A 26,459-nucleotide genomic window follows, 5' to 3' on the forward strand; every position below is an offset into this window, starting at 1 on the left:
TCTTAAGACCTTATACATGTGAGCCTTTAAATTGTTTGAGTAGAGCAAATTTAAAATAACTATTTCTTAAAATAATCTTATAAAACATTACCTTACTTTACACTTTTGCTATACATAAGAAACAAACTAGAACATCAAAATTTATTGGAAAACAAGTTCATATTATCACTGACACAATTACTATTTTAAGTTCTAGTCCAAAAACAAGTTAATCAGAAAGAGTGCACCTGTTTCTAGTTCTTTAGTAGTGACACACGTCTTGAATAAGTTGCAAGGCATACTTTTTACACACTTTTTCATTCCATTGCAAGAGAAACTTATTAATCAAGTGTTTTATTTCCAGGGCATCAAGTCACTGACCATATGAGAGAAGGCTGTGTACACTAGTCAAACATCATGCCTAACCAGCTGCTGCAGAAACCTATTCAAACCTGTCTATCTTTCTGTAAAGCACTTTCCTGACATCTTGTTAAACCTCGTAATTTTCTTTTGATTACAATGCAGCCAGGCTTTCAGTGCTTTCTCAATTAACATTTGTCAAAAGCATCACAATCTTTTGCAGAAGTGTCAAATGAATGCTGCGGAATCAAATCTTAAAGGGGAGTGGGGAATCCAAGCACAGAGAGAAAAGGGCAGAGCAAAATAGTTTAGTGCTACACAATCTGATGTATCCCTTGACATCTATACTAATTAGTACATATTTAATCACTGAAATATGTATTAACAATACTATAATTAGTGATCTGTTAGCTAAGCATCAGTAAAGATTGATAATAAATGAGTGAAGGTAGGCAATAAAATGATGTCTATTAAACACACAAAATTTCATGCAACATTCTATAGCTTGTTTCTATGTGTTATTGATAATAAATTCTCATACCTTTTTACCTTTTGTTCATCAAAAGAAGTTTAAAAGGAAGCAACACATTCTTCAAAGGTAAATCAATGAAATATTGGGATATGAAAATAAAATGAAAGTCAACTTTAAGTGACAAAATTAAACCCTTTAGGAGGACAACTATAAGATTTTATAAGGACAAAGTTTAGCAACTTCAAGGAAAGTAAGTTTTTCTAATTTAGGAATGCAGCGGTATTTCTAAAAATCATTATTTTTTTTTACTTAGGTGAAGACAGGTCACAACAGGGCATCCCATAATGATAAAGGTTTACACTTATTCAACATTTATGCACCAGATGCTCTGCTAATCACCATTCATGGATCATCAGATCATCTTATTTAATCCTTACCACAACCCCATGAAGTAGGCAATATGATTATCTTCCTCTTACAGACAAGAAAACTGAGCAGTGGATAAGGTTAACCAATTTGTTCAGGTCACTTGTCCCTAGTTTTAAATGTTATGAACTTATTTTTCTAGGTAAAATATTTTCATAGACTCTGGGGAAGTATGGCACCCCCAAAGCAATTTGTCCTTATTTTGGAGCATTTAACTGACACTGTGTTTTGCATAAATCATGAAAAGAAGAAAAAATGTTGGGAAAATAACATAAAATACTGGAGCAATAAAGTTTCATATGTGCCAAAGGGTCAAAACTCAAGAAGATTCTCGAAGTGGTAACAGAAAACATGGAACTCACAATACAATTTTATCGTCATCTAAACCCTACTTCACAGAGCCCAGAAGTTACCAAGACCGCATATCAAACATATAGATTAACTGACTTAGCATTCTGCCTACTACTATCCTTTGATGACCAAGACCTAGAAATGGTGCCAATAATCCTTATATTCAATAGGTACTCATGATTTCTACAGCACATACAGAATGGTTTTTACTAAGGGTATTTAGTATTTCCAATGAGGGTATTTACTAAGAACTTGTTCTTTATTACCAACTTTTTCCCTGTCTGAAAAGATTTTAAGGACAATATGTATTTATGCTAAGGGCAGTTATTTCTCTCTTTCAAATCCAAAAACTCACCCATTATTCACTGAATGAACTACAGCTAGAATGAGTCTGTAGTCTGGTAAGGCGAAACTGCAGATTTATTAAATTTATCCTTATTCAATGTCTAAAAGCAATGATCATCTTTTATTTGGCATTCCTCATCAGTGGAAAGGAGTTTTAAGAAATACGCATTCAATGATAAACACTTCCTACGTAATAAGCTTAACTGGCCTCTTGATTAAATTTCCCCTCATGTCTAAGCGTCATACTTCATGATTACAGATATTCAGAAACTGTCAAAACACAAGACGATATTTTTCAATAATATTTGGGATATGAGATCTGCAGAAGGATTAAGTAACTATAAAGCATTGAAACTAAGACACAGAAAAGAATTAATATATGACTAAAATGGGTTTTTTGCAAGCCCATTTTATAGAAGAAGAAAGTAAAAGAGGAAAAACAGACCTAGTTTAAGGAAATGGAGCAAATTAACCATAATCGCAGAACACTAAAAAGTCAAAGAAAAAAGAAAGATGTATTTGAAAACATCAAGGCAAAGCAATAATACACTTGTGCTGTTAGAAATAAATGGCTTGAATTTATAGATGGGAAAAAGTATTAAAGCTAATACAGTATGAAATAGTCTACAATGAAAAATTATCCACTTTACAGCACAACGTATACCTTGGCTACATACAAGGTAGCCAATCCAGTACATAAGACCTGCTTACAATGGCTTATTGGTTTGACCTAAATGTATGGGCCAGGACAGTTTCTGTAAGGCCTCGTCTACATTTATACCAGCACACGTCTTAGATGAGTTAAGCAGGAATCTCTCTAAAAGCAGTCAAAAATAAAGCATAAAGAGCAAGAGAAGGGAAAATAATTCAAAAATCAGCAAGAAAAATTTAGGTCAAATAAAACTTTTACCATTAAGAGCTTAATAAGGGGTCAATATGATTTTTACTTTCTGGGAATGTATAAGAATGGCTAACTATTTAGGATAACAAAACTAAGCTGTAGAAACACAGTTACCAAAATATGTCCAAATTTCTCAATTTCAAAGCTAGTTAACTGTATTTTCCAAAAAGCACCTAAATCATCAAAGATTTTTTTCATCTGAAATGGATCAAATTACTTATTAGAACATAAGTCACACATGGAAAATGACATTACCCATCTTGTATTGCATACAGTACTTGTGACATGGAAGAGGGGCAATGTTTCTTTGTTGAGCTAAATTTGTACTCAGCATCAAGTGCTGCTTGATTATGAGTTTACATTTAACATTTTCTCTTTTTTTTCTTTTAGAGATTTACTGCCACCCCAAACAAATTTAATGGCCGTGAGGGTAACACAGGTTATACAAAAAAGATGAATACAAGTATCTACAACCACGTCAAATTTTGTCAGTTATTGACCTTGGCCTTTTACAAACCTATAGGATAGAGAAGCATGGCACCAGCTTTTAGAAAAACCACTGGGATAGAGGAGCTATCCCAAATTGCTGGTCTCAAGAGGAAGAATACCTGAATTTAAAAATAAAGAATACTAAGATATTATCAATAAAGACATTTATGCCATAACAGAAGATTTCATTGCTGAAAGTTTAACAGTGGGACATTGTTACAATTTTAAGCCAACAAATTCTAGATGTACATGAATTAGACAAAAAAAAAAAAAAGAGTTTGCCCTAAGTCCTATGTCATTATGCTCTTAGGTTATGGACAAAAATGATCTATTTTGGTATTCTATGACGCAAATTACAAGTTTAACTAGAAAAGGCTTCTGCTTTTGAGGTCCTAACCCTATGACAATATTTGGCATTTAGTAACATTATGCCTTAAAATATATGTGTGTATATGTAGTTTCGTTTAAGTATGTGAATGTACATGGTTTTAACAGAAGAAAAAGACATTAATTTCTATTCCACCTTGTTGAATAGATTGATTCAACCACTTCAAAAAATATTCTTGTTCCTACAATTCTGAGGTAATTCAATAATGTGAAAATTCCAATTAACTCAGAAAATTGAAATATTAATTCAGATCTTTAAAAAACAAATATTATTGTCCAAATAGAAAAGACTTATAATTAGTCAAAGCTCAATAATAATATATTAATAGGTCATTCTTTTATCACGAGTATAAGGTAATCTTACTTTAATGAAATATTCATTTAATTTCCCCTCAAAAATTACTCACTGCAGAAATTAATTCACTTGATGAGCTAAAATAATGTATTTCCAAAAATATATTAGGTAATGATCCTCCATAAAGAGAACACAAATCCAAAAAAAATAGTAGCAGTTCTGTCTTTATAAATCAACACTTGGAATCATTTAATATTTAGCCTATGTGTGACAGTTCCAGTCACAGAAATATTGACCTAAAACCATCACAAATTTGTTAGTTAAGAAAAATACGTAATTTTACATGATGATCTAGTAAAATGTTGAATAACTCCTTCTCCAACCCAGAGAGCAGACACCAAAACTTTAGAACACATATGCCTGGCATTGTGCATCAAGCCTAGCCATTCTCCTGGGACTTCCTAACATACATTTCCTTTGACCACTGGCGCCAAGAAGTTAAAAGGTCTGCACATAGATTATACTCAACTCAGAAGTCAGGTAGAAAAAAACACACAAAGCTAACAGGTTTGTAGCAGGCATCACATTTTGAGCAATGAAAATCTAAACTGCCCAAGGACGTTACAATTTTTTGAAACCAACATTTAAAGAAAATGAACCACAGTAACGCTAAAGTGTACACACTGTGAGACCACTGAAAATGGCACAGCATTATCATTTGCCCTTTAACCATGAAAGGGAAAAGAAAATTCAGAAGTCTTAAAAGTAAGCTGTTCACAAAAGACATACACATTTGCAAGCAACCATTCTTACCTTGGGCAGGATCAGGTGGGCCAAACTCCAGAGAATATCGTAAAATGAAGTTATTGTTCCACACGTAGAGTTGGTTATCTCTTGGATTGTAATCCACTGCAGCAATGTACTGGTACTGGTTGGGGAAGGGAACATCGACGTATTCTCCTCGGTTTAAGCGGGTATTGTAAATATAATCGATTGCATTCTTGCCCGTTTCACTTTCATTGTCTTGATAAACGGACCTGACCACATACAGTACTCCACAGATCATAAAAGCATTGGATGCAGCACGTTTGTCATACACAGTCTCCCATGTTGCTTCAAATCGAAGAGTGTATGGATTCAGCTGGCTAATAACTATCATTCCATTGTTCTGTTCGGTGGCATAAATGACCCATAAGCCATTTTCATCAACTGCTAGGTCAATATCAGTTTTTCCTCCCCATCTATATGGTGAGGTATCATGATAGTTAGCGTAATTAATTATGGCCTCTCCACTCTTAATTCTAGTCCTCAAGTCAAACTTCACAATATTCCTTGTTCTTTCTTTGTTAAAGAAGACAGCACCATCATATACCACAAATCCAGTACCATCTACTCGATTTGGAAGTTTATAGGTTGTTGTTTGGCGACTATTTTGGAAATCTTCTAAAGAAGCATATTCTATTAAAGTATCGGTGCGATAGGGAGTCCAGGGCATGAAATAAATTTTATCTGCAGCCTGAAGAGGGTCCTTGCACCAAGCACCTGCCTTTTGTTCAGCTTCATATATACACGGTGAGTCCACAATTGCTTTCAAGGTCCCAGGGCACACAAAAACTAACAGTCACAAAAAAAAGACAAAAATTAAGCAAAGTTAAAAGTTTATACAGGCAAATACAAGTTTTAATGACTATAGATCAAAAGAGAAAAATTCACTTTATTGACATTCAATTTTTCCAAAATTTATATTTAATACAAGGACCACCTTTCTTTCCTCAAGCTACCATAATCATTGTACCAGCATACAAAGTGGCTGGGGCTTATCTTCACAAATAAAACCTAAGTTTATCACTCATAACTGAGCTTGCAATTGGTATTTTTTGCTATGTGTTTTTATCTTATAATTTGGTAATTTATGCTTTAAAACTTTGAGTTTTGTGCATAACAGGGAGCAAAGTACTTTATTTTAGTCCAAACGTTGTGCCCTCCCCCTCCCTTAACCCCCTTCTAAGCCCCCAAAAGCAAAGCACAAAAATAAAACAAAAAACCCAATGTGAAGGCTTATTTAGAACTTCTACGGAAGTCAGACTGAAAACAAAAGTGCTTCAATTGAAGGAATGTAAATATTCGGAAAATGCAATTAGAAGCAGAAAAAAGTAAATACAAGGAAAGCTGTGATGAAACGATCAGGAGACCCTGTAACCATGGCATGCTATGGAGTGGGTTCTGGAAGCCAGGCAAGATGACACTTTAATAATAAAATATCCAAGGGTGTCAGAAAAAGAGATAAAAGGTGAAAAGAACAGAGAAAGGACAGCTCCCCCCTCGCGACTTCAGAAATTTGACCCCAACACCAGATTTAGCAGTCACATAATTTCATTGTCAACAGTCGACTTCTTTATGAGGTGCATTTATGAAATCCTGCTGATTATACTTTAATGTCAGGAGTGTTGTGGGGGAAGGGAAGGGAGAAGGTAACATCCATAAGGCACATAACAGGGAGCTGGGGTTCAAACTGTATACGTTATTTACCTTTTTGCTCCACTTCTATTTTAAGCATCGGAAGAAAAATAAAAAAAAAAGTGCAAGGAAAAAAGAAAAAAGATTAAAATAAATTGACTATTAGTCTAAGACTGAATTTGTAACAGATGCTAAATATAGGAAGAATAAGAGCTGCACTACTTTGGATAAAGAGAAACACACAACAGGAAAACCTAGCAGGAGAAAGATACTAAAGTTACATAAAAGAACATTGATCAATCATTTTAGTAGATTAAGGAGGCAATACAAGTATGTTGGCATGTTGCTTCACTTAGTGTACCTGAATAAATAATGAAACTCTTCGCTAATGCATGGTATACATACTCTTGCCTTTCCAAAGTCACTCAGCATTCTTAAGTTTTACTTTGCTATAGACACAAATGCATGCACAGGTGTATCACCCCCACTTATTTTATCATATGACCTCATTAGTGAACTGACTAAAATTATGCAAGCATAACAACAGGGAAATATCTTTATAAAAATCAATTTTGAAGCTTAGGTCAGATCTAATGAAAATGGATGTTACATCTTTCAAAAATATTTATGTCAGAAGAAATATATAATTATGTATCTCAGTACATGTTTCAATTTTCTGTTTCTAGGAAAGTCCACCTTAATTACAAGAAAATTTGCCTCCTTTTCAGGAATATATAAACCTCCTCCTCTATTTTAATAGTTATTTTGAAGAGTGGGGTAAGGTAGTTCCTTTCTTCCCCACTAATAATTAGTAAATTTACTTATTTGCATTTATGTATACTTCATATTATAAAATTCTTAGTAAATTGTTTACATTTTATATTTCAAACTTGTAATACTAAGTCTATTTTTAAAAAAAGTAAGCAAAATACATACAAGGAAAAAGCAAGCACAGTAGGCAAGGAGAAAAAGGAAGAAAGAATTATGGTTAGCTTATTATGACATTGTCTACCATCATCAGTTTACACAAAAAGCAAGCTAGCATGCAACAACAATCATATCAAGCATTCAAAGCAAATACCTTGATTCCACAGACCCCATAAAAGGTAAATGCTTTCATAAAACAAACCTGATTAGTAGAGTTACAGAAGATAAAAATCCTCCCTCTAAGAAGTTTAAAGAAATGGATTATGCAGTTAGGAAGGGTGCTATATATGATTCTTGCTGGTAAATAGTATTCTAATAATTACAAACCATAAAATACTATTTTAGATTGTATATAGGCTTTGAAGTATGTTGCCTGAATTTCATAAAGTGACCAGATTAATGTCTGTCATTCTCTCTCTTCCCTTATTAAAATGCATTAGGGTGTGCTAATACTGCATCTCCAAACTGATTACCCAAAGATACTGTAGTTGCACATTTCATTAAGATGCCTTAGCTTGATTAATTTTTTAAAATTACAATAATTCATCAGGATTAATCGCTGACCGCCTGAAATTACCCTAGGGAGAAACATATGGCACAAATATTTTTGCAATAGGAAACCTTCTGCATTAAGACACCCCCCCCCCATCCAATGTGGTCTATTTAACTACTTTCAGGAAACATACTTGCTCTATTAATGCATAAATCTGACTATATCCAGTAAAAAGAAGAAATTCAGTGTTACTGACATGGAACAATTCTTTTTTGTAAAGCACTAGTCCTAAAATTACTCCTCAGTGAAGAGCGACATTATACCTGCTTAGAATCAATAACGGAAGGGCGTGGTGGGGAAACGAGGATAAAAGAAATCATTAGTGCTGTGCCTTCTCAAACTATCCTTATATACAGCTATACTTTTTTTTTTTTTTAAGGAAAGGATGATTTTACTGAAATAAATCAATTAAATGCAAAGGATGGGAATAATACATTTTAAAATATGTATTTCAAACAGAACTTAAGTTCAATAAAGGATGTAGTATATATTTTTTCCATTAATTGAAAATTCCTGTTTTATTATTTGATACACTAAAATGACAGTGCCATTACTGAGCAAAATATTAAATGAGAAAGTCTTCATTTGTGATTTAGCTGATATCACTTACATTAAAGAAAACAAAATGGATATATAATTTATAATCTAATGAAAATTGAGAAGTAACACTCGAAGGTTAAAAATAAAAACAATAATTAAATAAAATTTTTGATGACTGATGAAGAGTATAAAATAAAAATATTTAAAACAAAATATTTTTACATTATTATTTTTATGAAAACCCAAAGGTTAGCTATCTGTCCAATCAGCCAAAATTCTATTAACCCAGAAAAATATAAAAATACAATAAAATTAATCAAATTAGCATTCTTCATTACAAATATATACTGCAACTGGTCTTAAGAGACTGTATAAATTAATTCATAACAATGTATTTACTATTCTATAAAACAAACATAAGCACATGACCCACTAACATCAGTGGAGAACATGGTTGTGCAAAACAAGAAATAGACCCACACAAACTAAAGCCTACATACTCTGTATCTGAAGTGACACACTATTTCATTTTGAACAATTTTATGTTTATTCATTAATAATTTATTCAATTAGTAATGGTTATTTTTTCCTCAAATAAAACTTACAGCTGAAATTATGGTATAATTTTAATAACTTAATGATAATTTGAAATTAAAAGGTACAAAAATGACAACTCAATCCTGCCTGTAGGATATGGAAATTCCAATCTCATTATTCTCCTTTATCCTACAAGATCCTTATGACTTCTTTTAAACACACATTCATTCAATTACTAATCAAATATAATACATGTGCCTGCCTATAAACATATAAAGTAAAACAAACAACAGCATTTATAATGTACTCTACTGATAAGTTTTATTATAAGATTTTCAAAGATCATGGAAATTTTCTGAGTATTTTTTTAAATAAGAGGGAAACAGTTTGGAATGGATAAGCTCCTATAAAATTTGTTCTGGGTAGAAACTGGCATAAAGCCAGGTGGTAAGAGACACACACTAAATAGTATCTGATGGTGACAGTTTTTATCAATGAAGTGAAGTGTCAAAAGAATACGCAAATATTACAATGTAACAAAACACTATTAAAACAAGGAGAAAATGAAAGCTAGAAGCTTAAAATAAAACCAGTTATAAGGGATGGTTATAATGGACAGAAGCAAAAAGAAACAAAAGGACAGGAAAATGAAGAAAAGAGATTAAGGAGACACACAGTCCTAAGTAAGATCAGAACAATCTAAAAAGATCCTTTGCATTAATAATAATATTAGTGAAGGTCATGCAATTTATAGTGTGTCACTACTGTACGGTATATAGGAATTTTAATTACTTCTATTCTTAATCAAGGAGTAGTTTTAAAAAAGGCATTGGCTTATTTCTGCCTCGTGCAAACATCTAGAAAGGTAACAGCAAATTAATTACTGCGGTTTTGCTTTTTTTTTTTAGGACAAGAACTAAAAAGAAAAAAATACTTCTCTGAGTATAGCTATTTGCAAGTTTAGTACACAATGTATAATACTTCTGGAGAACTGAAAAAGTAAAATTTTGAAAGTTAGATGTTCCAGAAGATATCCACATTTTTCTTTCTTAAACAGCGCAAGAAATCACTTAAAAGTCTGAAAATAATATTTTCTTAACACTGTTCTTGAGCTACAGACTAGGTTACAGGAACTGGCTCCAGAGAGACAACAATTCTTGGCAGCTCTGATTCCACTGTTTGGGAATGGATGCTGTACTCCTTTTCTAATTTGAGAACAGAAACCATGCTAAATCCAAGCAAAAGTGACTTTATGGAACAAAATTTTGGTTAGCTCAAAAGAATACAATGTTCCTCTAGTGGCACAGGAGAATGATTATGTAAGCCACCAACTCTACACACAGGAGAAACAATCGAAAGATCAGGGTACTCAGTAGGCTTCCAGTCCTACAAATAGTATAGAAAATACTGAAAACATAAAAAGCATCCATTGCACAGTAACACAGGAACACAGAGCAGGAATGAAAAGAAAAGATAATCTGTGTTTGGCCTTTAACTGATAGCCCACAAAAAGCCAATTTATCAAAACTGCAGGCAGAGAAGAGAGAGTGCCTTCACAGGATGTGTAAGAATGTATTATTACTTTATTAGACACGGTATATCTGGCTAAAATCAGCCCTTTGGTTTTAGAAATATCAATAGTTTGAATAGATGAACCCATCAGAACTAGTGATCTGATTTTTAAGGTTCTGGAAAAAGCAGTTTCATTCTTTCGTTTGAGTCCATCTTTTTTAAGGAGGGAAGTCCTCCTCCAGCAAATCAATAAAATCGCTGCTAAAGAATGTTTAATTCAAATATCTATGAATAAGGGGTGATATAACATGTTTTTTTCCAATGTAAAAAGCAAAGACGACAAGAACAATATCAAACAAATTAACTGATGAACATTAGGTAATGTACTTCACCTTTTTAGTTATCTAATTTTTTTTTCCTTTTAAAAACACACAATACAATTTAAAAGTATGAATTCTGAGATGAAAACTACACAGAATTAACAGCATTAGCTGAAGCCTACTTCTGAAATTTCCATTTGAGTTTTAAGTATTCCTCTATATGCTCTTACTAAAGATGGATACCACAAAATTTAAAATAAAAATTTGTGGCAAGGTTTTGTTACATCTATTTTACTTAGTGTTAAAATTTCATCACTGAATCTGGTTTAAAAAAAGTGTTCTCTTAAGGACAAGGGACCAAAAGAAAATCACTTGCCTCAGTTATTGCAATGGTAGCTTTTACCAGGCATTAAAGTTACCACAACAGCAGGTAGCCATTCAAGTAGCTCATGATTAAAACTGAAGTCAATTCCTTCTTTAGAAAACTGTGAGCCAAACCAATTTGTCAGCAACTGGTATTGGGCAAAAGTACAGATTTCTATCTGCCCTATTGAATAGCTAATTCAAGTTTGTTTTCTGGAAAAACACTAGCCTTAAAAGCCAAACACTTAAGAACGCAGACAGACACTTGGCCAGCATCACACTATGGCTCCCTTCCACACTTCATGAAGCTAATTGGAGGCCCGACTCTGTTAGTGCTCTGCATGCATAATAGTTCTGAAGGCCATAAACATATGCTTCTTTCACATGGGTCGTCTTTCAGTATCAATGAGGAATGCTGCAGAAAGTGAAAAATACAGACTTCATACTTACTGTAAGGGACACATTCATATTGGACCTCAAGATATTTGTATGTTCCAGGACATGGATCAGGAAACACATCTGACCCAGTAACTACTATACACTGTGTTCGATTGTTGCACCTGGAAGACAAAACAAATCAAACTTGTGTGACTTAATAATGTATTTGTTTATTGCCAGTAAAGGAATATAAGAGAAAATGGATTCACACTTTCTTCAAGCAACTAGTACATTAAAAAAAATTCAACCAATATTAGGTTGCTCTAAAGAGTTATAGAAGTCCTATTTTCTTTATGTTGTAATAGTTCTGGATCATGAGCCAAACTGAATTTTAACTCAAAATACAAAGAAAATTGCTCACAGTTCTCTATTATTCTAGTATAAATTTTAAATGGACTTCTGGATATATTCAACACGTACTAAAAAAAACCTTATCTGGATACTCGCCATAGTTAAGAATTAAAATTGTAGTTAAAAAATGGACTGGTTAGCAAAACAGTTACAAATTGAATAGTTTTGACAACGTCTTAAAACAAAGGAAGAGCTAGGTTTTTACGTTTATCCTCCAAATCGTTTTGTGTTAAGTTTTTTATTACAGCCAAGTACTTACACACTCTTGAATACCAGAAACCAAGCTATGGCCTACATAAATGATAGATTGGATTTAAAGCATTTAGTTTAGTGTCTGGCACGCATCGAGTATCTAAGCATTGTGTTACTCTTACTATTTTCATAGATTAATATTCTTATATTATTCATATGATGTGACTGTGAATTCTATTCTTAAAAATTAGTACTCCTTGAAATACAACATTAAAACCATGTCATTAACAAGATGCCTAGAATGCCCTATTTATTCCTATAGAAAGTTTTTTTTTCGTATTTTTGTGTTGTCATTAATTCACTGAGATTATTAGAATTAGGTCAGAATTCTAGGCAAGATAATATTTATTTAAGTTCTATGAATCTGTCCAAATGATCTTCTGCAAAAAGCAAGAACTATTTCCTTTATAATTTAACTTGATAACAACCCAATGGAATGTAATGTTTGCAGGGTTTTTATTATATTTTCTGATAGTATATTCATTAGGAGGACAAAGCAGACAGAATAAGATTTACTTAAAATATTATGAATACCAGACATTTTATATAGTGCATTAACTAACTAGACTATGAAATGGAAAACAAAGAAGGAAAAAGGAGCCCAGTTTTGAGCACACTAAAGGGCAGTGGAAGGAGAACTGTGTTAGAGGGGTAGGTATGTAAGCCATGCACCTTCAAGTCACTTCAATTCAAACCAGATTAATTCTTCTTGAGGAGCAGAAAGACCTGAAAAATTCTACAGGATCAAATGGGTAAATTTTATAGGTCAAGATATAATAAAATGAACTTCAAATGGAAGACTAAAATATTAAATATATTATAACTTAAATTGTACACATATTAAACTGAAACTTTTATCATGATTATAATGTTGTATGCCATATTTTTTAAAAATATATAAAATAATTTTTATTATTTTATATATTGGACAGATAATGTAAATGATGCGGTGTCACATTCTTGTACAACAAACATCATGTTCAACCATTTAAAGAAATTTGCCAGTGCTTCTCCATTTAAAGTAAATGAATTATTTTAACATGAATCACAGAGCAAATTTCATATCCTAAAATTTTAAACAGCAGATGGATTTAAGATTTCTCAATAGATCAATGTCAAACATTTCAACTGTTTCATTTTCTTCTTAAATTTTATAGCAACAAGAGTTCTTTGCTGCTTTTTAAAATTTCCTAATCTCAGAAATTCTCAACCACTAACCCAGTCCCCAACAAAAATGAAAATCCTTTCATTCCCTTGCTTGTACTTACTCGTACCTACAAAGATCTTCCCTTTATCTCACCCTCACGCCTCTCAGAAGCAAAGGAATCTAAACTCCTGAGTTAGAAATCTCTTTCATATATATCCTCTCTATACATTTTATGGCCACTGACAAAGCCCTGCCAAATTGTAAGTGGTTTTAATATATATTTGAAATATATTCATGATAGAAATCCCCTAAAATAACAATTCCAATTGTGAGTAAACTATCCACATACTTCATCAAACTTTCCTTCCCACTGAAGCCTCCTCACACCAACGAACCAAGAATAGGAGAGACAAATGGTTGAAATGGACCCAGAGCCCCAAGGACTTTGGACTAAGGTGAAGGAGGAAGTTACTCAAAGGATTTGGGAATTAGATTATTTTTTCAAAACTAAAGAATACACTGAAGATTTTTCCAGGAATTGTTCAACCTAGATCAGATGAATAGATATGATTTTAATAAGGGGTGTAAAATATTTTTTTATTTTTCAATGTTACAATATGTTTGTGGGGCATATACAAGGAATAATCAGTCTGGTATCCATTAAATTTTATTTAAAAGCGGAGTTCCCGGAGTTCCCGTCGTGGCACAGTGGTTAACGAATCCGACTAGAAACCATGAGGCTGCGGGTTCGTTCCCTGCCCTTGCTCAGTGGGTTAAGGACCCGGCATTGCTGTGAGCTGTGGTGTAGGTTGCAGACGCGGCTCGGATCCCACGTTGCTGTGGCTCTGGCGTAGGCCGGCGGCTACAGCTCCGATTGGACCCCTAGCCTGGGAACCTTCATATGCTGCAGGAGCAGCCCTAGAAAAGGCAAAAAGACAAAAAAATAAAAATAAAAATAAAAATAAATAAATAAATAAAAATAAAAACGGAGCAGCCCTAGAAAAGGCAAAAAGACAAAAAAATAAAAATAAAAATAAAAACGGAGTTCCCGTCGTGGTGCAGCAGAAATTAATCTGACTAGGAACCATGAGGTGGTGAGTTCGATCCCTGGCCTTGTTCAGTGGGTTAAGGATCCAGCATTGCTGTGGCTGTGGTGTAGGCCAGTGGCTACAGATCTGATTAGACCCCTAGCCTGGAAACCTCCATATGCCCCAGGTGCGGCCCTGAAAAGACAAAAAGCAAAAAAAAAAAAAAAAATTTATTTAAAAGACAACACTATAAAATGAAAAATAATTGCTCATATTTACTCTTTTTCTGACCAACTCTGAATTACTCACCTGACCACAATTACTAGTTCAAATTAATGTCAAAAGCAATTATAATAATTTATGTCAACCTCATAATTTCTATTTCTTTTAATAATCATACTGTACAAAGCATTCACTTTAAGACAGCAAAAAGTGTAAATTTTATGGCCATATTTTTAAGTTAAAATTGAAGGTAAGGAGACTTAATGGAGTTCCTACAAATGAAATTATATAGATTCTATAATTCATGGTCTCCCAATATGTGAAAAATGTTTATTTTTATATCATAACTGCAAGAAATTAATCTTGAGAAAAAAAAGAATTCGGGTGCTAAAGTAGGAAAGGGTCAGAAAAAAATAGGAACACAAAGGTATAAGGATAACAGATTTGCATACTGGTATTTTGATTCATGGGAAAGAAAACTTAAAATTTTAGAGGTCCAAATGATGACAATAAAAAAAACCCTGTACATTCTTTGATGTACAGACTTCCAAATACAGAAAGTGTGAGGACAAAAGTTAAAGAAAAAAACAGTGTGAGCTGTTAGTACTAAGAAAAATCCAAAAATTCCTAACCCATACACTCGATAAGATTGTAAAACACTGTAAACTGCTATTATTTAAGAAGATAGGGAAAGAGAAAGCAATGAGCCACAGAAGCAATGTAAATTCCCACCAACTGCTCTGCTTCAAATTTTCATTCTAATGAAAATGAAAAGTCACCACTAAGCCAAGAAAGGAAAAGACATTCAGTTGCTTTGCATCCTTACACCTGAGCACAGTTCCTTGCTTGAGTTTCTCTTCCTCCAGAGAAAAAGATTTATCAGTAAAGGTATGGCTATATTAACAACTAAAGTATCAGTATATTTTAATACTAACAAATGGAAACATTACGTTAAAAAGCTATACTTTCCTTAAATGTGAAAAATTAAAATTCAGCATGAATGAGACAAGGCAGAAGAGGAAAAATTGGGCTTTTAAATAGGTGGACTTGAATTACAACTTGAAGGAAATTCAAGTACTGTCATCCTAAATAAAACACTTCAACTTTTAAAACTGACCTTACTTTGTCTGATATTTGTAAGGATGCACAGATGAGTTAGGACAGTTAAAGCACTGGTTCTCAAAATGTGGTCCTCAGATCAGCTACCCCAGCATCAACTAGGAACTTATTAGAAATCCATTTTCAAGCCCCAACCAAACACAACAGCCTCAGAAATGCTGGTGGCTAGTACCCAGCAATCTATGCTTCAAGCAGCTCTGCTAGTCATTCTGATCTATGAAGATCACTGTGTTATAGACAGGTTTAGATATTTTAGTAAAGAATAGATTATATGTGGAAATACATGCTTTTGCTCTATAAATCTTAATACAATGCAAGTGAAACAGAAAGTCAGTTAGTGGAGTTCCCGTTGTGGCTTAGTGGTTAACAAATCCGACTGGGAACCATGAGGTTCTGGGTTCGATCCCTGGCCTTGCTCAGTGGGTTAAGGATCTAGCATTGCTGTGAGCTGTAGTGTGGGTTGCAGACGCAGCTCAGGTTCCATGTTACTGTGGCTCTGGTGTAGGCCGGCAGCAACAGCTCCGATTGGACCCGTAGCCTGGGAACCTCCATATGCCGCGGGAGCGGCCCAAGAAATGGCAAAAGACCAAAAAAAAAAAAAAAAAAAGTCAGTTAGTGATGAGTCTGATTCATGGAGCATGTACATAATATAGTTTATAATGTTAACTTAAGTTCTCTTGCTAATTTTAATCATAAGAATCAAGGGTTTTAGTTGCTCTAATTTTGAGCCAGCAGGCTATTTATAAATTCCTAATCTGAGGAGTCTAAATAAATACAGTCTCTAGGTACATACACATCGCACGTAAGCCTATTTTCAACAACAGAAGGAAAATATAATCTCTTCCTGGCTAATGGAAATTTCTAAAACTAAATAAATCTAAAAATAAAAAAAGTTGGCAATCCATAAAATATACTATGTTTCCTAGAAGGAAGATATCATTAAAAATAACAGGAACCAAAACAAGATACACTGTAAGCACTGCAAATTTTTCTATATTCAACCTTTATTTATTCAAATAAATTTTAATAAAGTGACAACTATAGGAAAACATTATACTATATAATTATTTTGAGAAAGAACTCAAGGGGTATAGAGGGATTCCTTTCAAATAATTAACTTCTAAGCAATTTCTGAAATACAATGTATAACTTACCACCTCATAAGTAAGTATAAATCTATATAACACTCAAACTCTAAGCATTTAATCATTTTTAATATTCTAACCACATTTTCAAAAATTTCCAAAAGTTGGCAGATATAGATAAAAGGCTAATCATTATCTCATATCACTGGTTTAAAAGCACCATGAAATAAATATTACCTAATACTATTTCTATACATTATTTTAGTTTGCAACTTTCTTTCATCTTAAATATTTCTTCCCCTAATTTTCTAATCTAATAAATATATATATAGAATATAACATCCGAGAATTCCATATGTAACTAAAATAAATCCAATAAAAAATGTTTGGTAACATTATCAAGTTGAAATACCAGAATAAAAGTATTATTTCTGATATTAATATTCATAAAACTTACATTTTAATCACAGAAGCCATCAATCACAACATAGAAAATCCTAAGCTCTACTTAATAGGCTGGAGAGCTATTTTAAATGGAACAAAAAAAAAAATCTGAATTTTAAAAATTACTTAAAAATTCATTCTGTAAGTCTTTCTACTCAAAATGCGAAAAAAATTACATTCAAAAAAATAAAGGAAAATGTACATCTCAAAAGCTAAAGAAAAAAATTGGAGATTAACAGTCTATTAATTTACTTCCCATGCACAAGGGAATACCAATATATTTGCTTCTTAGCAAAATAAGAGTGTAATATTTGAAGTTCATGATATTGTTCAGGTTAGTGCACAGTATGCAGAAAAAAAATACTTTAAGGAATGTCCAGTAAATCTCTTAACCATCACAATTAGCAGATGATAGGAAGTCAAGAGTATTAAAAGTCTATTTTATCTTCCAGATGTAGTCAATGCTCTCAGGTTTTAATAAATTTTATTTTTTTCAATAAATTTTAAGATATTCCAAAGGTTTTCTGAAATTAAGATGTCTAGAAAAATGCATCTTATAAATGTGTATTATTATTACTAATTTACATATTAGTATATGAAAATTACTTAGACATTATGCACAGGTTAACAGCAGTATTTTGAAGACACACTATCGTATTTTGGGGACAGTAGTGCTTCACCACTAGTGAAATATTAATAACGCAAACTATTAATATGCTGCTTTTCCTTAATATTTTAAAACTATAAATGAAAGGAACAATGCACATATTACTTCTTATAATCTGAGAATAAACTGTATAAAAATCACCGATATAGCATACCATTGGACTCAGAAGCAAAATTATTTGCTAATTAGGGAGATTAGTGTTTAAAAGCTGAGGTTTTAGAATAAAATAGAATTGGAGATTCAGTTCCAGCCCTGCTGCTTACTACTTAACTGTGAGTCCATAAGCAATGTATTAAACCTTTCAGTCTTAGCGTTCTCATCTGTAAACCTTAATACTTGCTTTAGAAGCTTGTCGTTAAGGTTAAATAGGATAATGCAAGTAAACTCTTTGCACAATCTCTCAACAAATATGAATTACTACCAACCACAAAAACATCAATAATAACAGTAAATACTTCCTTATATAAGAGGAACATAGATTTGACAACCTTCACAGGGCAGAACATCTTTTATTCTTCCAGAGTAGTCCCTATACCACCCATGATTTCCTGTGTATGGCTTTAGAATCAAGCTGAACTAGCCATGCAAATTTGTTTCCTTTCCAACTTGCATCTTGAATTGTACAATGCCCAACGAATTGCTTTTACCCTTTTTTTGATTATCTTATGCTCATTATTACACTTTACCAAGTGCAAAAAGTATGGAGATGAGATTCTCTGTGTAATCTATTTTGAGAGGTGTTTTAATCAATAGTCTTGTTCTGCTGATTAAGCAGGAGCTTCTGTTTTGGCAAGATAACATTAGTTTCTCCAGTCATGCTCCAAAAACCATTGGGAATCTTCAGCAGATCATTAGATATGCTACAATAAAGCTTTGGTACATTCTCTTTTCTTCCTTAAATTACTTCTTCACTGTCCCATCATTCCTCATCTCGATGGCACTGAATTATTATTGCATCTCCCCTGAAACCTGCACTAGAGCTATGTCTCCAGGCCATAGGATGCCATTTTCAATTGAAGCTTCAGCTTGAAAATATAAATTACGAAAATTTCATTATCTCCTGCCAGGGGCCATTATTCACCACAGTTCTAAGGAAGATTAAAAATGCAAAATCTACCGACTTGAACAAATACTCCAGCATTCAACAGAAAAGCTCAGTATATTATGACAGAAACTAAAAATTAATGTTGGCTGAAATTTGGAATCATCCTCTAGAATTAGTCCAATTCTTTACTGAGAATGTATGTTCAGTAAAGACTGCTTCAACAATTTCAGTCTCTTAGTGGCATCTGTTATTGTTTTTAATTCAATTATAAAATAACAGGTCTGTTTCTTTCCTGTTACCTTCTACCTTAGTTAAAACTGCTCACTTTCTGGAGATAAATAAACTCTTTTAAGGTACTAGGGTAATATGTAATGATACTCCCTTCCAAAGCACCAAATATAAACAGAAACATTCACAGGAGCACTCTGGAAGAATTTAAACCACATCCACATGGGGAACTGTATCTTCTAACTGAACAGAACAACTATAAGCTGATGTCAGGAACCCATTCTCTAACTAACGGAATAGGAATAATATTCATTCTGAGCCTTAGTTACCACAAAACTTATTACGTCAATAAATAAATTTTATTTTCTTCAAGAACACCAATTTTTAAAATTTAGAAACATCACCACAAAGGGCAAAAAATAAAAGAAAGAAAAAGCACACTGTCAACTTATAAATTTTTACCAGAGGAGACTATGTGCCTGACACATACTAGGAATTAAGTAATTTGCTTCTGAATGAATGAAATAATAAGGAATGATTAACTTGACTATTTTGTTTGTAAACAGACACACAGTAAAAAATAAATATTAAATATCCAATTCTGCTTAAATCAGCTGTACCTGAATCTTAAGAGAATTCTGTCAAATTGGACACAGTTCTGTATCATGAAAGCCAATAATACAACACTAAGGAGACAGATCTACTTAAGAGGTGGGGGAGGGAGGTACCTTTTAACTTCCAAATCACATTTTTATGCACTAACAATTTCAAATGACCAAGGAATGCAATATCTAGGCACTAAAATCCCTGTCTTTTGAGGTACAAATTTTAAAATATTTTTTAATGCACATAGCAGACTACCTTAAAACATGAATAGTTAAGTTCCTAAATAAATTTGCTCAAAGTAATCAAATAAACTGAAGGGATAAAAGGAATATACTCCAAGGTACAAGGTTACAATCATCCTCACAGATGAAAGAGGAAAACTGAGTTGATGTTAAATCAAACCTTTTACTTTTAAATTATATTATGAAATGCTCTTTTATCATCAAAACTTCCATTATGTAGAGCTAAGGAAAGTAGGTCCTGCTTTCTTTAAATATTTATTAATGATGATTTGTGAGCCTAACTAATTGCTGGGTAAACATAACATTAGGAAGCTAAGTGATGTGTAATTAATATGGTAAAACAGAGGTGTTCTAAAGTAATGTTCCCATTTGTCACATAACTATGGTCTCATAATTTATTTAATAATTTGTGTAATCCAGAAGATTTCTATCCATCATACAGTATTTAATTCCTTAAGCATGTTAGGATATTATACACTAAGCATCATAACATATTTAAAGGGTTTTAAAATCTTTGAAATAAAGTTGAATTATTGAAATAAGTTATCACTTGAATCTGTTGATTATGATCAAAATATGCTTGAATATAGATACATACATGTATACATAATTTGGGAAAAAAAGTATATTTTTATTTTGTTCAGTTTCTGATATACTGATGCTTTCAAAATCTTGAAATATGGTCCTAATTTTTAAAAAATTGCAAGTGGGAGTAAATCTTTGCAACTGTACTGAAAAACAGTATAGAAAATATCAATTTATTATTTAAATAACTACAAGCTAAAATACAAAATATCTTTCTGGCTGATCAACATATAAACAAACCTATTTGACTGAAAAAGTATATAGCATATAACAAATAGAAAGCCAAAAACATAAATAAGTATCAGGTAACCTATAGCAAAGCAACAAAAGCTTGAAGTAAAGTCCCAGGTAGGCTCATAGGTAGAAGGTTGTCCTTCTATTTTTCAGTATGCTGAAAACAGGGACAACGTAAAAATGGTAGCTTCCAAAATTATTGTGTGTCAGGAATTAAAACCACAAAGGATGCACACTTTAGTACTTATAAAGTTGTATCTTAGAAACTCAAAATAAAAAATCTTCAAAAATTCTACATTAATTACTAAAATAAGGATTTGGAAACAGCAATGCTGATTTTCTAAAAACAACTTTCTATGTTTTGGAAACCTTTGAAATTCCTTGCAGTTTTTACTGGACCTTGGGGTCAGTTTAATGCAAATTAGGCTTGACTCACTCAGAGCCTTATTAATGCAGTACAAAAATCTCGTTTGCAGAAATGCACATTCAACATAAATGCACTTGCTTTTATTAGCAAAATAAGAAATATTTATTTACAAAGCATGCCATTGAGACTAAGTTTCATTCACAGGGTCATCAGGTCCAACTACTTAATAAAAGGAACAAGATAATTTAAGTGGGGATTAAAAACTATAAAATTTGAAATACTTTAGAAATATAACTTCTGAGTCCAAATTTTCAAGACCTCTGCTTTTAATAATTCAAAAAATTATTATACCTGTATCAATTAGGAGCAATTATTTATAAAAATGTTAACCTACAATAGTTTGCACTTGCAGAAACTATCACATTTTTAACAAGGGAACTGAGAAATCGCTATGGGATGGCCTAGTTAGATTAAATTAGCAAGAAACTTGTTACCAGACCATATAAAAGACACAGCATAATAAGACATGACCTTGCAGAGCCTTGGAGCCAATCTGTGATGTTTTTTCCTTCCTATAACCCTTGCTAATTATCTGTAAAGTTACAGACCCTTTTGTCGTGGGTTATTTTTCTTCAAATTGTGAGGGGATTTTTGGTTTCTAAATATTTAATTAGTCTTGTTATGATATGAGAATTGTTGTACACGCCAAGCATTTTGAGTTTCATACTCTTTCTTTCTAATTATCTTCAGATTTAGAATGGTCATCCCAAATCTTGTCCTTTTGTAATTATTTACTTCTTAAAGATCATTCTGTGAAGAAACATTTTCGCCCTTATGGCTCCTTTCCCACAAATGGCTTTTTTGGTCTGTTAATTATCCGCTCAGAGGATTAGAGTTTGAAATAATGCAAAAGAACCTGCAACTAAAAGGAGTTTTAGAGGGCAAAACTGATGAAACTGGATTTTGGGGTTGCTATTTTAAATTCACCTTTAAGATGACTTCCTGGTTTGAATGTGATTTTGACAAACAGGAAAATTATGCCATAAATATTTTTTTCCTACCTCCCAAGATGCTTCATGGGATGTCATTGAGTCAGTATTATAAATCTCTGCATATAAAAGAAACAAATTTCTAGGCTAATTGACAGCTAATATAATTTCTGCTTTTACAGACCTCACTTTGATTATAGTACAACAACAAATGTTCACAGAACTTCCTATATAATCAAAATGAAAGCATGGAAATAAAATCATAATACTTTCAGCACTGTGCTTTTAAAATTTTTCCATCTATGCAAAAGTTAAGATAAAGTACTTTTTGTTAAAGTTTTTAACTGTCTCTGGAAAAGTTTTTCATTTTTTATTAAAATGACATAAGTGCTTGGGTTTTTTTATCAAGAGGTAAGAAAGCACTGCTATTCTTTACTCAAAATGAGAATAAAATTTGTCATGACTTTTAGTACTATTATTTCCTCATCGAACTTGCTTTTCAGTTAAATGCACTTTTCTTACTATTACTTTTATTTTACAGTAATTTACTTTCCTCATGCAATTTATAAGATATTTTGGTAGTAAAACACGTGATACAGTTTATAAACAAATATACAAAGGTATTTTGTGTAAAAGGGGACACAAAAGTACAACTAAGCAATATCTTAGTAAAAACTGAATTAATAAATTAATGTTGGAGGACAGGAAAATACATAGAATTAAATAATACAACATTATAACATTAAAACATTTCTCCATGTGGTCACCAAAGTGAAAACTCCCGTCTGGAAAACAAAATGCTACGCAACTATTCTGTAACTCACGAATCTTTTTCTATTAATTACCTAATATTAACTCTGTGCTAAATGAAAACTATTACTGTTTTCCTTATGTTGCTCTTTCTAATTTAGAGAGATGCCTCTGAACAGAATTCTCACAAAAATTACTGTCTACATATACTTCTTGAACCATTTCTTCCTTATACAAAGAACTGTCTGCAGGATCTCGTCTTCTGAAGTAGAACATTTTTAGAACTTAGGACACTAGGCTAATAGCCTGAGGAACTCCTATTTTCCAGCTCACAGTGAGGCCCTTTATGCATGCCTTTTAGGGACATGCATTTGTATGAAGCATCTGCTAAGGAGGAGGTGTAGAGAAAGCCAACGCATCAACTATGATGGCCTAACAGTATTAAATTCTTCTTTGATGACCCAAACCTGAAGTGATCCTTCTCTTCTTTCCCTATGGCAGTAACTGTTTATATAGTTAATTTGTCAATTAATCATATTCTGCTTTGTGGCATCTCTTCTATGTTTTTCATGTAGGTGTTATTTAACTCACCAGGTATTTTCCATGTTTAAAATTAAGCTGTAAACTCCTTATGTTTTTGTTTATATTCTTTTTCCAAACACCCCAAAGGGTGCTGGGCACTTTATTGTACCAGGTCTCATGCCTTTGCTGTTTCTAAGACCCTAGTTTTACCTCTTCAGTTAGATGCTGTTAGGCTTCCTTCAAATCCATTGGAATGCATAGTCCGATTCAGGGCAAAAAGTGTTCACTCAATAAAGACTTCCTAAATTGGAATTCTTATTCTTCTATATTTAATTGAGGGTTTTTTAATTGAAAGAACAACTCAAAATGTCCTGTTGGTACATATTGTTGCCATTCCCCTTAAAAAAAAAATTGCAGAAATTTTGCACAGATGTTTACCTAACTGTTCTATAAGACAAGACATGAAAAACAATAAAGGCAAAAGGCTAGAAGCACAGACTCTTGGGAGACTCTTAGCAGGAGAGCAGGTGTGGGAGGCTAAAAGCAATCCTTAATACCCATAATCTGAATATAAATAATCAAATTCATCAGAGACTTATAAAGAGGTGGATACTTTGTGTGTTCATTCACTCTCAAAATTAATGGAGTCTTACCTGACTGATAAATATACAGCAAATTTCACCAGCTTACTTCTGATAAATCAGTACTAATCTTTAATCATGACAAAATATTCATAATCTAATCCTTTTATCAAATTGACTATCACTGCAGGAGTCTCATGTGTTTGCACAATTAAAAACCCCATGTTAGCTGTATATAATAAGGCATTACATTTGATGCAAATCCTTCTCTATTGAAATAAGTGCCGAGCTGACAGCAGGAAGTAGCTGATAAGAAGGCAACAAGGCATTGCTGATGGCATTCTCGATAACTGAACACCTACTCATAAGCATTCAGTCTACAGCGTGTTACTGAAAGTGCTCCTTTTTTAAAAAGCACACAGATCAAGGGAAATGTCCTCTTGCTGCAGCTAAGTCACAAAGGCAAGAAATTATCTAAAATCAGATAGATAAACGATATATACATAAATAGGAAGAAAGGACGGAAGGAAAGAAATGATAATTTTATCATTTATCATACCTGTGATTCTGGCACTAGAGTGATACAAGATATTTTCTGCTGCTATGTGCTAGGTATAGAAATATCTACCATTTTGAAAGCATAGTGATACATTAATTATACCACGTGCAAACAATACCTATGCAGAAGAAAATGAAGAAATGGATATGAGCCTAAAAAAGGGTGAACCTTATTATTTCAGAGCCTTATGAAGAGTTTAAAATGCTAGTGTAATTTTCCATATTGACATTACAGAGTTAAAAACAACTTTTAAGATACAAAACGTTTTTAATAGAACTATTCCATAATTTTGAGAAATATAAAGAACATCATCTTTGAAAGATCCTTTCCTCTGAAGCCTAAGTGCTGGAAGAGAATTAACAATACTCAAAAGGAAAAAGGAAGCCGATGAGGTGCTAAGTGGTATGGGAAGTTTAAAAGAGTGAAGACAGGAGTTCCCGTCGTGGCACAGTGGTTAACGAATCCGACTAGGAACCATGAGGTTGCGGGTTCGATCCCTGCCCTTGCTCAGTGGGTTAATGATCTGCTGTGGCCGTGAGCTGAGGTGTAGATCACAGACGCGGCTTGGATCCTGTGTTGCTGTGGCTCTGGCGTAGGCTGGTGGCTTCAGCTCCGATTGTCTAGACCTCTAGCCTGGGAACCTCCATATGCCGTGGGATCGGCCCAAGAAATAGCAAAAAGACAAAAAAAAAAAAAAAAAAAAAAAAAAAGAGTGAGGACAAGAAGTTCCTGTGTGGTGCAGCAGGGTTTAGGATTTGGCATGGCCACAGCTATGGTACAGGCCACAAGTGCGGCCTGGATTCCATCCCTGGCCTGGGAACTTCCATGTGCCTGGGGTGTGGCCAAAAAAAAAGACAAAAGTTGAATAAATCCTTAAACAGACCTACTCAGTACTTCCTCAACAGAATACATTTTCCCAGCTTACACTACATTGCTCGTCACTTATCCTTCTCTCTCCGTTTTTAGAAGTTTACTATGTTATCTGAGAGATTTGGTATCATAATTATTTCTGTAGATACCTCATCTTCTTCACCAGGTTATAACACATTTGAGGGGTTAGAGTCTACTTTAAGAATCTTTGAAGCTCATGAACAGCACTGCTTTCTTCTAAAATGTTATTAACTCCATCAACACCAGTCTATAGACAGAAAAGCATATATTCTTACCAGTTTACTCATAAATACCTTTAGAGTGTTTGATACATTAGCTTGCCCAGCAAACAACTCAGTAATTATCGGGAAGCATAAATTAATGAATGAGGAGTTCCCGTCGTGGCGCAGTGGTTAACGAATACGACTAGGAACCATGAGGTTGCGGATTCGGTCCCTGCCCTTGCTCAGTGGGTTAACGTGGCGTTGCCGTGAGCTACGGTGTAGGTTGCAGACGCGGCTTGGATCCCGCGTTGCTGTGGCTCTGGCGTAGGCAAGTGGCTACAGCTCCGATTAGACCCCCAGCCTGGGAACCTCCATATGCCTCGGGAGCAGCCCAAGAAATAGCAAAAAGACAAAAAAAAAAAAAAAAAAAAAAAAAGAATGAAAGATAAAGATAATTTCCAGAAGTCAAGCATTGTTCCATCACCATAGGACATAAACCAAATGATACCATCTCTGATTCATGTGGTTTGCATAAATTTTTAAAAGCTGAAGGCAGAAGACTTCCATTCCATGTTATACTCCTAGCCTGAATTAGCTCCTATCAGTAAGCTGTCTGAAAAGCTCAGTCCATGGTGACCTATGAAATGTTAGACTCAAGAGTGTTAAATACCACTAACACCATGTACAGGT

At 33.3% G+C, this 26,459-nt stretch overlaps 1 protein-coding gene across 49 annotated transcripts in view; it reads right to left on the reverse strand.

Annotated features, from left to right (window-relative positions):
- ADGRL2 (adhesion G protein-coupled receptor L2) overlaps positions 1-26,459 on the reverse strand; it is a 639,025-nt gene that overhangs the window by 42,391 nt on the left and 570,175 nt on the right. For 27 of the 49 annotated variants that reach the window (XR_002345121.1, XM_021096393.1, XM_021096387.1 and 24 more), the window contains 2 exons: positions 11,665-11,774; positions 4,819-5,619 (listed from right to left, as the gene is read on the reverse strand). Coding sequence is in view for 47 of the 49 variants with exons in the window: in XM_021096393.1 (XP_020952052.1) it covers positions 4,819-5,619; positions 11,665-11,774 (911 nt within the window). In the remaining 2 variants the exon portion in view is untranslated. Of the gene's footprint in view, positions 1-4,818; positions 5,620-6,534; positions 6,547-11,664; positions 11,775-26,459 lie in introns of all 49 variants that reach the window. The other 22 variants (XR_002345120.1, XM_021096376.1, XM_021096375.1 and 19 more) reach the window with 1 other exon arrangement.

Source organism: Sus scrofa, chromosome 6 (assembly GCF_000003025.6).
Source record: "Sus scrofa isolate TJ Tabasco breed Duroc chromosome 6, Sscrofa11.1, whole genome shotgun sequence".
NCBI lineage: Eukaryota > Metazoa > Chordata > Mammalia > Artiodactyla > Suidae > Sus > Sus scrofa.